The 12,785-nt window shown below is 40.2% G+C and overlaps 1 protein-coding gene across 1 annotated transcript in view; it reads left to right on the top strand.

Annotated features, from left to right (window-relative positions):
• The first annotated feature begins 241 nt into the window (after positions 1 to 241).
• The window catches only part of GC (GC vitamin D binding protein), a 36,076-nt gene continuing 23,532 nt past the window's right edge, over positions 242 to 12,785 (top strand). The window contains exon 1 of the mRNA XM_024578038.4: positions 242 to 450. Within this exon, the coding sequence (XP_024433806.2) occupies positions 393 to 450 (58 nt within the window). The 5' untranslated portion in view covers positions 242 to 392. The remainder of the gene's footprint in view (positions 451 to 12,785) is intronic.

Genomic DNA, 12,785 nt, shown 5'->3' with positions numbered 1-12,785 from the left:
TTTACACATGAGAAAGGCAGGGAATGTCCAAAGAGACACACCACCCAATAAAGAGGGGGGAGGAATGTGCCCACTAATACATTAAACAATTTTTTGTAAAAAACAGCGATGGTAAATAACCTATGTGTACACTGATTCTTTTGCAGTCTGACAAAGTTAATGATTAAAATCTCCTCGATTTGTCCCATTTTCCCCAGCGTGTCTATTTACCTTGATTGGTATTATTTTATCTCTGTGGGCCAAGGATGACCGCCCTTGCTTCTGTGTAGAGATTAATGATTGATTAGCTCAGCGTCTGGAATCTTAGCAAAAGGGACTCGGCTGCTTTTGGCTGCCGTTTTTCTGGGTGACCTGCAGGCCACAGGGGTGCTGCAGGGCTTGCCAGCAGGAAAATGAAGAGGGTCCTGGTTCTCCTGCTCGCTGTGGCGTTTGTGCGTGCTCTCGAGAGAGGTAAGACTCCGGGTGGTGGGATCATTCACACAGCCTAATTTCCGGCCACCACTTGAAAAAGTTATACAAAAGGTGAAAATCAGAATAACCCGTGAATATGTTGGGAGAGAAGAGACAAAGAGGGATTATGGAGTCAAATGGAATAGTCAAGAAAACCTTGTGAAAGAAAGAAAAATGATATAATTTGTCAATCATCCTTCCCTGCTTTTTTTTAATAACCAAGTCCAGGGAAGAATGTTTGGAAATTAGAACTTTTTTAATTATTAGAAGATAATGCAAATGGAGGCTGCAATCCATCACTGAGCATTTTTTTCAGATTCCTAATACTTGTTGCCACCGAGGGCATAATATACTGTCTCAGTGGTGTGTGAGGTCAACTGAGATTTGAGTCTCTTACAGGAACCTCTACATGTAGCATTTGAAAATGTATTGTAGTTTCCGAAACATCCCACCTAAACGAATTTAATAGCTATGAATATGATTATGAAGATATCTGAGCTATATTTTTATTAAGATTATTCTTCAAATAGTGTCTTCATCTTTTAGCAACATTTAAAAATCTTTTTAAATGCTACAAGCTTGAAATTATGTGCAAAATGCAACTTTATGGAAAGTTCTCAAGCTGAAATTTTATAATCAGTTTCAATTTTCTTCTCTGGATGATGCTTTAATGCTTCCAAGGGGAAATGCATCCATCCTGCTTTGCAAAATTAATTTTCATTTAGCGCCGTCAGTCTTACCCAAGTCATATCTTAATATTCACATGAATACGGTGTTTGGCCTGTGGAACGTGGGTAGCCCAGAAATTATGGGCATTAAGTGTGACATGAACAATGTTACTCCTAACTTATCCTTTTTACATTCCTTTTCCTTGATCTTTTGTCATTCAAATTATTTAAAATTTTGTCTCATTCACTAATAGATTCTTAAGTAAGCTATAGGTCTTTATGTAAGACTACAAAGTCTGAGATAGATTGGGGTATAAATAAGTAAAATAAATTGTGTCCCTTATGGGACTTATGAATAGGCCAAGCCCCATGAAACCCTGAAAGCTTAGTCTTTTGCCCAAGGGTTTCCCTGGAGTAGCTCTGAACCCGAAAAATCCTACTGAAGCAGGTTTCAATCAGGATGTTCAAAATACCAGAAGGAACGGTAATAGCTAGGTCCTGGAATTACATGTGGACATTAGAATGTGGGGCCTGAGTTACCGTTTTGGACTGCTGACTCACTAAGTGTTAGTGCCTTCACCTCAATGAGTCACAGTGTCCTGTGAAGATAACAGAGTACCCTGCGACCTCTCTTTCGACATCCTTCAGCCTCCTCTGTCTCTGGTGAAATGGACACTAAAAACCATAAGTTAGCTAGCTTGGAGGTCTAGAGTTTACAATGAACTTCAAGTTGCCCAGGTGCCATAGGTCTGATAATATTTCCTGGGCAAATAAAATACATTTATAAGTAACAATTATTCAATATTTGGGATAGTGGTCCTCATCCATCAGTCCTCTATTCTGTAACAGCTGAGTAGGACCCAAATACCAAGTCAGTGATATATCTGGAGGCTGGATGTGTGCCCTCCTGGCTGGAAGTTACAAAGTATATGGATTAAAGGAGTTGAGAGAAACTTGGGTGGTGGGGGATTGGTTAGAGCCGCAGTTCTCTCTGCCTGCTACAGTTCCAGAGAGCCAACTGACCACCCACAGCCTGTCTGAAACATCTGTTCTAAAGTGTATTTCACTGAAGTCTCACCCAGGAAAAAAGTTTCTATGGCCAAACACATTGAAGAAATAAGCCATACATTACTACTTCTTGGTTGGTTCATACTCAATACCTGTTTTCCTAAAGGTTCTGAGAAGTCCTACCTGCAGAAACCATGCTTAACCCAGAGTCCCCAGCAATATTGGTTTTTCCCTAAATTGCCTATGCCCACTGGAAGCATTCTTTGGACAGCCTCTGTCTAAAACAGACACTGCTGTAGCAGCATGAACATCAGCTCCAGTCAGGCCAGTCCTCTCTTATCAAACGGCACTGGGGGGGCCCAGTTCACAAACCACTCAGTCCACCTGAGGGGAGGAGACTCACCAAATATGCCAAATCTGGATGGAGTCATAAGAAAACACCCACTTTCCCCCTCAAAAGACAAAAAAGACAGTTATCTGTCCCTTAAAAGACAAAAAGGACAGTGAATGTTAGTTGCCTCCTCATGGCTTCTTTCCCCAGGACTGCAATGAATCTACCACTAGCCTGTAACGTATCTTCCCTTCGTCCCCCAAAACAAGCAACAACGGGCCCTGATACAGCTACGCAATTAGCAAGGAAATAATGCTGACAGGAAGTAAATCATTGCAGTTTATAATAGCTGTTGGCAAGAACAGTGTATTTACTATAAACATTTTCATTTGTTTTAAAGCACTTCATTCTTAGCATACATATTTTTACTAAACATAATACCACACACAAGACTCTTGTTTGGGTTCCTGGGTCAGCTATATTTTTCCTTCTTCCATGTGCCCATCAAAACAGCCCTGGACCGTGTGCGTTTTTCCAGTCTTCAAGCCACCACTGAATCACTCCTTTCTCTTTTCTATGAGTTGCCTGCCCCTCCTTCCCCAGTAACCACTTGAAAAATAAAGTTGTTCTTAAGTTTGATTCAGGAATACAGCGGTGAAGGAATGTCAGAGAGAAGTAATTCAGGATAAATAGATATCCTCTCTATTTTCCCAAATACCTTTATAAACTTTCTCAAACACCTACCCAATGGTCACTGAGGAGTGACATAGAATGTGAGAACTACATGACAAAAGGAAGACAGCCACGCAAAGATCTAAATGTGAGTTTCCAGCGAAGGAACTCAGGTTCAAAAGTCCTGAGCTAGGAATGAGCGTGGCCTGGTCGGGTTCACAAAGAAGCCAGAGTAAGAGAATAAAAGAGGTTTAGTCAAGAGGGGAAAGGACAAAGAGCTGAAGCCAGAGCAGTAGTTAATTGCACCATCAAAGGCAACATTAACCTCCCTGGAAATCAGCAGCAAAGGCACACTTCACTGCTGTGAGGTGCAATGCCAGGATGCACTCACCATTGTGTGTGCGGAATAGGGGTAAGTGTGCACACAATTTAAAAGGCCACAGAATTAATCTCGATAGGACGGAGGTGAGGAAATTCTTAAAAAGAATTGATTACCCTCACCCCCAGTATCTGCAGTCACCTAACTTCTTTATTTTGCCCACTGCCGTCCTTCCCCTTCTCTCTGCAATTTTCCCCCAGTCACCCCGCTCCAGCCACACTGGCCTCCACACTATCGCACACTCTGTGTGCTCTGCCCGTCGGAGATTTGAACTAGCTCCTCCCTCCTCTCAGACCGCTGATTCCTGGATATCCACTATCCACACAGCTCCCTTTCCTTACTTCCTTCAGGGGTCTGCTCCAAGTTCATGTGCTGCAAAGACTTCCTTCACTAATCTATCTCAAATAGCACCTACAACTCCACATTTTCCTCTATCCCCTTACCATGCTTTATTTCTCTTTTTTAGCACTCATCATCTTACACTAAACAAATGAACAGCTGGTGATAAGGTAACATTAAAATTTATAATTTTGGATGAACCAGAATTTTATGCTGATCAGTTGGATTTACAAAGACAATGTTGTCATTGCGTGGCTGCCTTTATTTTAGAAACCTCAAATAAAATCCATCAGTAAAGATTAAGTGTAAGAGAAACAACCAGTCACTAACACAAATGCAGGGGCAGTGGAGTGAAATTCATGCTGCCTGCTATGAGCCATCCATAACTGGTCTGAACATCCCTTCATTGCTATCCCATAAAACAGGCTCTGTCTCCTGACTTCCCTTTTTTCCCTGACACCATTATATCTGAATCATTTATGTTCAATCCTGTGGAGACTTCTGGAATTTTTTAATTAATTTTTATTTTCCATATCCAATCATTTCCACATTCTATAAATTTCAGCCTTGGAAAGGATACCAGCCTTGTACAAAGCATCCTACTGTGGAAACCTCCTCAGTACCCTCTCTCTCCCCTTTACCTCTTACATATCCCTGGATCTCCAGGCCTGTGAACAGCACCTCTCAAACCTGTTTCCATTCACATTTCCATACACTGTCCTCATCCAGGCCCTTCTTCCCCTTTACCTGGCTATTGTCATGGCTTCCTAACCTAATCCCTTGCCCAACGAATTCATATTATTAAAATACAAAAAAAACCCACACAAAACCCAACTTGACATGTGATAAATGGAGCTCATAAATGAATTGACTACATTTTTAAAACTCAGGATTACTACTGTGAGATTAATGAAATGATAGGGTTCCACATGTACAGCTGGCTGGTGGGATTTCAGGGGTCAGGCTGCCTGATACAAATCCACTATTTGAAGTCACCTGGGGGTGGGTGTGACCTCTGGCTTAAATATTAATAAGTGTGTAGTAGGCAGAATGAGGGCCCTGCAAAAATGCCCACATCTTAATGTTCAGAAACTGTGAATAGGTTAGGTTACATTGCAAAAGTGCTTAAGGTTACAGATGGAATGAAGGTTGTTAATAAACTGACCTTAAAGTAGAAAAACAATCAGGATTATCTGGGTGGGAGCAATGTAATCACAAGGGTCCCGAAGGTGAAAGAGGAAAGCAAAGAGGGTCAGTTAGAGAAAGATGTAACTGTGAACAAAGGCACAGAGAAAGGCACAGTTGTTGGTTGAGAAGATGGAAGAAAGGGGCCTGGAGCCAGGAAGTGTGGGCAACCCCTAGAAGCTGGAAAAGCCAAGCAAAACAATTCTTCCCTAGAGCCTTCAGGAGGAGCGCAGCCCAGCTGACACACTGATTTTAGCCAATTGAGACCTATGTCTGACTATCCCATAGAACCATAAGTTACTAAAATCTGTGTCTAAGCTGCTTACTTGTGGCCGTTCATTACAGTAGCCACAGAAATGTAATACAGTGTGTTTCTGGGTCCTGTGACTGGCGGGGACTTCCTGAAGGAAAGGAGCATTGAGTCAAGGCATGTCCCAGTTGATAGACTGCCATTTTGTTGGCCAGGAGATGATTAGGGTACATATTCGCTCCTTTCCCTGCTTCCTGGAAGTTTTCTATTTTTATTTCCTCCCCCAAATTCCTCTGAACTGAAATGATTTAGCCCACCACCAGAGAGGAGGTCTGAAGGAAATCACATACACATATCATGAGGATATATAAAATCTGATACCATATTATCACTGGATTTTACTGAAGAGTCGCTAATATTTATTGTTTACCATGTTAGGCAGAAGTATACTAAGCATTCTATACAGATTAACACGTTTCACAGAACAGACTTATGAAGGTACTACTGATCTTACTCCAAGATTACTCTTACTTGATACAGCTATGAGTTGGCCATTTCCCTACATGAATAAATTTCAACAGATAACCCATTACCTTAAAAAATAAGAGCAACTTCAACTGCCAAGTCTTTCTAAGTCCCATACTCCAGTTTCTTTACTGGACTACTCATTCTCTAGACATGAGTTGGGATTTTCCAACCCCAGGCACATCTTCACATCGTCCTTCCAACTTAAAATTCCTCTCATAATTCATTTACCACTGCTGAAATCCTGCCATCATCCATGGTCCACTTCAATAATTCCTTCCATTCTAAACTTGCATAGTGCTTTGTTTCAGTCTCCTGTATGACAATGATGGCTCTTGATGTTTTATACTTACCCCTGCTCTCAAGCTTCCTTAAGTGTCGGTGGCTTCAGCATTTTCTTTTGCATGGTAACTTGTTTCTGTTATATGGTCAACAGATTTGTCTCATGCACATGTACAACTACAGTCACAGACCAACTCGATTTAGCTAATAACTGGCCAATATTTGCCATTTACTGTGGAGGGGGCGGGCACTGTTCTAAGCATTTCATATAGATCAACCAATTTAATCCTCACGACAGTCCTATCAGGTCTGGTGGTCTCCGTTTTACAAATAAGACCAGGGAGGAACAGAGAGGATAACCACCTTGCCCTTGGTCTCACTAACAGCAGGGACCCAAATCCAGGTGGCCTGGATGCAGCATCTCATTCCTAAATCACGATAAATGATAGCCTCCCCTGCGTGTGTTTTCTTTGGTCTTCATAGTTTGGGCCAGCAAAGTGTCCACAAAGTTTAACTTCACTTGTCAACATTTTAAAATCTAAAGATTTCACACAAAAACCAGATTTCTAGCTTCTCCAGAGAAGATGTGGCTTGAGTCAAACCTTCACATGACAACAATGACCTAGAGCTTGCATTGTGACTGCCCCTGCTGACGAGGACCGTGGAAACAGCACTGGGCTTTTCCTTCTACACTCGGAGCAAATGTTCAGGCACACAGTTCCTGGAGCCTAAGGGCGTTTGTGTTTTCCATCCTTGTGTCTTGGACAGCATCCAATAACGAGTCAACTTCTCATGAAATTGGGTAGTTAGAAAATTGTATTTCATTAAGGAAGAAGAAATATTTGTTAGTACTTCAGTATAATTAAAAACTATAGAATTATTTTGGCCTTGGAAAAGTTTATTCAAATAGTTTTATTAAGAGAAAAAAATAATTAACATTTAAAAAGTAAGTTTCCTTTTACAACATAAGGCCATTTATGGTAACCTGTTGGATTTTAAAAATGCAGTAAATGGGTCAAGAGATCTTGACACAAAACATGTATGATAATGGAGACGGTAATAAATATATATATACACATATATATAAAAATATAGCCTTGCCATTGGATTAGCTGTATAAGTGGAAATCATGCAGTTTTAATAGCCATTGAGATGTATACACTGATAAAAAAAATCATCCGTGTCCAATGCTGTCTGAATTATTTCAATCAAGAGATAGAGCACATAACTAGTCAGTGAAGCAGAATCTTCACTATTTCCTGTTTATATCAGCTCAAATATGTACAATATGGAAATATGACTTTTTTCAAGTCCTTATTGAATAACGCTTTGTTCAGGTTTCATAATAAATGCTTAATGAATTGGTTTGTGAAAACTCACGTGTGTCCAGAATTGTGGCAGGTACACAGGACCTAAAGAAATGATCTTTGCACTAAAGGAATCTTCATAGAAAATAACACAATTCTGCTTAAAGGAAACAACTTGTACTGGCCTTCTTTCCTAGCTCTATTAGCAAATGCCTAGTGAGTATGAATCAGTGTATGTCCCTGTCTATACAAAGGCCAAAGCACTGGACTGAGCCTGTGAGCTAACCTGCTCACCTTTCTATCTGCAAAGTTTGACAATCCTTGCAAGCTTGTTTGAAAAAGGGGAATATGAAGAGGAAGAATGAACATTTCCAGGAATGGTAATTATAAATTAAGACTTCAGAAGGGCAGGAATAACAAAGAATCCTTCAATACCATAAACAGAATAATACTAAATTCTAATAGAGTAATTCTCAAACTCATAAATAACATATGCTCAAAACATTAATGTTCTTTGATTATTTGGATGTTAATACAGTTTTCCACAGAAACAAATTATACACAGAGATGAAGTTCCTAAAGTGACTCACAAAAATGCGTAGTAAATGTTGAAAGTGAACTGTAATAACCACAAGTCTCATAGGATTTCTGTGATTGAGATAATATGTAAAATATCTGGAAGAGCACCTGCCTAATTGTTGGCACCCAAATGTGCACTGTCATCATACTGTTTACCTTTACATTGCTTTGAAAACTAAGCCCTGCCATGCATCGTACGTTTCCAAGTCAGACGCAGGGGACTTGGCCCTCGCCCACGCCAAAGGTGGAGAGGGAAACCTGCTCCCTTATTTTCACCGCTGCAAAAGCATCTGTAGATGACAAAATGCCCCACCTGTGAAGGGAATGGGAGGTGGAGCGAGATACGTGGAGGACTTCAGGGAGTGCATCATCTATGTAGGCTACTATCCATGATGAACCAAAGCCATTAGTTTGGGTTATTTTTTCCTTTTCTTTTAGTTTGGAGTGGCTATCAGGCCACTATTGCAACTGTAGTTTCTGAGCAATGGACCTGTTTACTCTATGCCTTTGACTATTTTTAAATTGTCAAGATCTGAAAAAAAGCCCCATTTGTTCCACTGATGACCTACTAAGAGGTACTTAATATCTTCTAGATTAATCTATAGATGCCACGTAGATCTCTAGATTTAGTATCAAAAGAATTTAATTTATTCCCATAGATTCAAACTCAGAAAATTGCACACTTATCTGAAAACATCAATATAAAAACCAGATTGTTTCATATAATGATTAAAAACATCAGTGGAGATGAACCAAAAGAAAAAGCCTGAAAATAGAATAAATGTTGATTTGATTGCTACTTCTTCATCGACAATGTTTCTAGTGATACCTTTATAATTGGTACCTTTAGCTCCAATAACCAGGTCAGGTTCTTCAACCAGCCCAGCAATATTTAATTTCTCAAATAAAATCACTATTCTGAAATCACCAATATCTAGTCTGACTGTTTGAATAGCACTGGAAACCAGATTCTTAAAGATTTTTTTAAAAAGCAAAAACAAATTACTGCCCTTCTCTGACACAAAGGAACCTGTCAGTGCAGACTGGAAATAAAAATGCCAAAGAAATGAAATAGCAAAGATGTAAAATGCCCCACTGAGCTCTGAAACCCTATGATTCTTCAGAACACAACTGGAACACTTATGAAAATTTCTAGCTTTCTGTATAAGGATGTATTCAATTCAGTGTTATTCAGGGACCATCAGTTGCCCCTGGTACACAGCTTTTCAGGGGACCAAGTTGGTATCAGAGAAAGATAACAATAGTTAAAGCATTAAAAATACCTTCTTAAAGTAAAGTTTGCACCAAAGACAGTGAGTATCTTATTGTCTATGCCCAATAGACTGCATATCCCGTGAGGGCAGAGATGTGGGTATTTTGCTCTGCATTTGAACACTCAGTACTGAACCCATGACCAGCACAGAGCAAGTCTCTCAGACATGTCTGGTGCATGCTAGGAATGATGTTGTCAGCTGTGTTGGAAGAGGTAAGTTACAGGGAGCACAAAAGGTTTGGGAGTAAATGAAATTTCTTTTGAAAAATCCAGAATTAGACATGGCTTACCAGAATGTTGCACAATACAGATAGAAATGAGACATGTTATTGCAAAAAGCAAAAATTCTGTTAATGGAATTTGTAAACATTTAGTGCTAAGAAGTCACCGTGTGAAAAAGATTTCGCCAGTGTCACTAAGATTATGCCAATATTTACTGGGGCCATGTCAAAGTCCAGTGAACCCTCTTTGTTACCACATAGCACATTAAAGAACAGCTTATGTCATTTACAATTCACTCAAGATAGAATTTAATTATATGAATCAAAGAAGGCTCAACAGGAGTGCAAAAAATGTATTAAGCAGTACTGCATGGAATGAGGAATCAATTTGCAATAATCACACTGTAACTGAAACTTTTTTTTTTTTTTTTGAAGATGAGAAAACAATTAACATATTGCCCAGCCTTCTATGCTGTACATGTTCTCTTTGGGTAAATGAATAAATGAAAATATTAAAATCAGGAATATACTTCGAGTAGACCACCTGAAAGATACATGGTACAGGAGCTGCAGGTCTGTTTTGTAAAAGTAGTTTGACCCTTTTATATTTTAATTCCGAATTTTCTCAGCGCCTCCCTTCTGGGCTTCCTCCTTGCCTCTGCCATGCCTAAGGCTGAATAATCCAGTAAAAAACAATTTTACTTTAGAACAATTTTAAGTCTTATGTAGTCAATCTAGTTTTCCATTTTTCTCTAGTAATTTTGCATTCTAGCTAAAGCACTACATAACCTGTGAATTCTAATGTACTTCGGTGCAAACACAAGTGGTTGATTTAATTAAAGCTACTTAACAAGGGATGATCAGTACTGGCCATTTATACCACTCACACGGACTCACACATTCCTGTGATGTGCTGAATGAAAACTACTTTTTTGCTGAAGTGAGAAATCTAAGCCTGAAAGGCTAGAAACAGATTATTTCTCAAAATATTCATCAGGGTGCCCCCATTTGAATATAGGCTCTCATTTTGAATGTTATTGAGAACTCACAATAGAAAGTATTATCAAAAATTACCTCTGCAGTTTTACAGGGAGATTTTATTTAAAAAAGTTAGCTCCCATGCATTAAAGAGAAAAAGACATTCTTATTAGAGCTATTTTTGTAAACATAGTAAGCGTTGGGATGGAGGAGCTTCTGTATTATTTCTTACTATTTCTAAAAGGGATTATTTTGTAATCCCTTGGAAATGATCTTAAAGATTAAGAGGATAAAATCTTGTACTAAAATCAGGAATCTTTCATATATGTGGTTATTTCAGCTTCATTTTAATATTTTCAGTGACAAATTCACTTCTCCAAGAATCTGTCCATCGTTTCAGTTAGTATTTAGCCGTGGCTACAGTAAAGTTCTCCCGTTGAGCCAAATTTCCTGCCAGCCATTTTTCTTAGGAGCCACAATAAAACAACTCTGTAGATACCCTAAGGTTACAGCTCTTCATTCCAGGAGGACAGCTCTGCCTGAAATCCTTCCCTTCTCTATCCTAATCTCCAGTACCTCAGGATACCATCAATGATTAACGGAAATTTTCTGCCTTATTTTGACCTTTTGAAACTGTGACAATATCCAACCTTGTAAACTAGTTAATAAATTCCAGGAAGTGTACTAGACTCAACGGTTCTCAGACGTAACAGGTTTGCTGCAAGGGGCTTTCTGTACTCCACTGACTACCAGCTTTATCAATCCGACTGGGTTTGTCCTGGTTTCGGAGATAATGTGAGATGTGAGCCTATGGGCTCTTCTGTGTGATTCTGATGGCATTTGAGTTGGCCCCTCATTACAAAGTGCTGCCAAAGAACAACTTTGTCCTCAATTCCGGCACTTCTCACCTCGTCCTAGACTGTGAGTCATCCACCCGAGACACACAGGGTGCAGCGGCTTCCCCTCGCCAGTACACCGACAAATCCCACAGAGAATCTTTCTAAAAAGAAAAGCAGAAAAACCTCTCTAGCCTGTATCCAACCACCATCTTTCACTCCAAACCATAAAACAAAACTTTCTACCCTCATTTAAGTAAGGACTCTCTCCCACAGAACCATAACTGTTTGGGAGGCAACGACATTTTGGGTGTTAAAGGGCATGATGGCAATCGCCATCACCTGAAATGGATTTCCTAATGTTTAAATCCAAGAAGGTATGTCACTAAAAGTTAAAACCACTTGTCTCACAACAACTATGGAGCCATTTTATGTACTTGTTACAGTTTTTGAAAGGTAGAGCATCATAAAGCGTTGGAAAATTCCCTAGACTTATTTACATAAATGACATATCAAGGAAGAACGACACTGGCTGCCTTCCCTGTGCCCACTCCACTGTGCATGTAAGAAGTGTTGAACAAGCGGTTCTCAGGACGATGGAAAACTCATCTCCTCGTGAACAAACTAGCTCCCCCAGTGTCTTGAATGGAGTGAAGAGTAGGTTCTATGATTTTTTTGTTCACTCTCAAATAATAGGTCCTCTGGTCCTTTTGAACCTCAAAATAACCACCTCGTACCAGTCATGAGAATATCTGCTTAAGTTTAAGAGTCAAAGCTTCGTGTGTTCCTGAAACTATCCCCATCTGTCAGGCCTGCGTCAGCCCTGTTGCCTGTGATGTGAGAGGAAGACATGCATACTTTCTTTTTCTCTACCCGCTCTCCTCTTCTCCTTCCTCCCACTCTCCAGGCTGCTTTTGGTGCCTGAAACACAGGGAAGGAAGAGACAGAAGGAGAAGCAAGCGGCAGGAAAAATTAATCCAGTGGGTGCTCAGTGAGCTAGTGTTTCCTCTGGCTGCAGGAGACGTTCAATCTTGACATTTTCTTTGTAGCTTCTTTGGAGATCTCTTCACCATCTCTGGGGATCTCTCACATCCAGCTGGCATCTTAAAGCTTTCCTTTGGCCATCTGGTTTTCAAATTACCTGCCTCTGTACAGAGGTGGCCCACTGCCCTCTAGGTCCTTTGTCAGGGGTGGGGGTGGGCACAGTGCATTTAAGACAACTCCAGGCCAGCCTGCTCTCCCGCATGATCTATAGTAGGTCCACAAGCCATAGCACAGCGTCCCACTCACAGCCCTCTCCTTTTTGCCCCAGGGCACTGAATCAGCCCTGGTCCCTTTAGTCTGAATCAGACACCTGTTCATTGTACTCCAAACTCCAAGGGTCATCTCTCAAGATCTCTAAGTGTTTCCTTGAAGCCCCTTTCACTACCCTTGAACCTCTTCCAAAAAAGTATTTTGCCTAATTTTCATATTCTTCCCCAGCTGAATTCCTAGCTTTCCCT

Source organism: Desmodus rotundus, chromosome 4 (genome assembly GCF_022682495.2).
Source record: "Desmodus rotundus isolate HL8 chromosome 4, HLdesRot8A.1, whole genome shotgun sequence".
Taxonomy (NCBI): Eukaryota; Metazoa; Chordata; class Mammalia; order Chiroptera; family Phyllostomidae; genus Desmodus; species Desmodus rotundus.
Note: the sequence above shows the minus strand (reverse complement) of the source record. Positions and strands in the feature narration are given on the sequence as shown.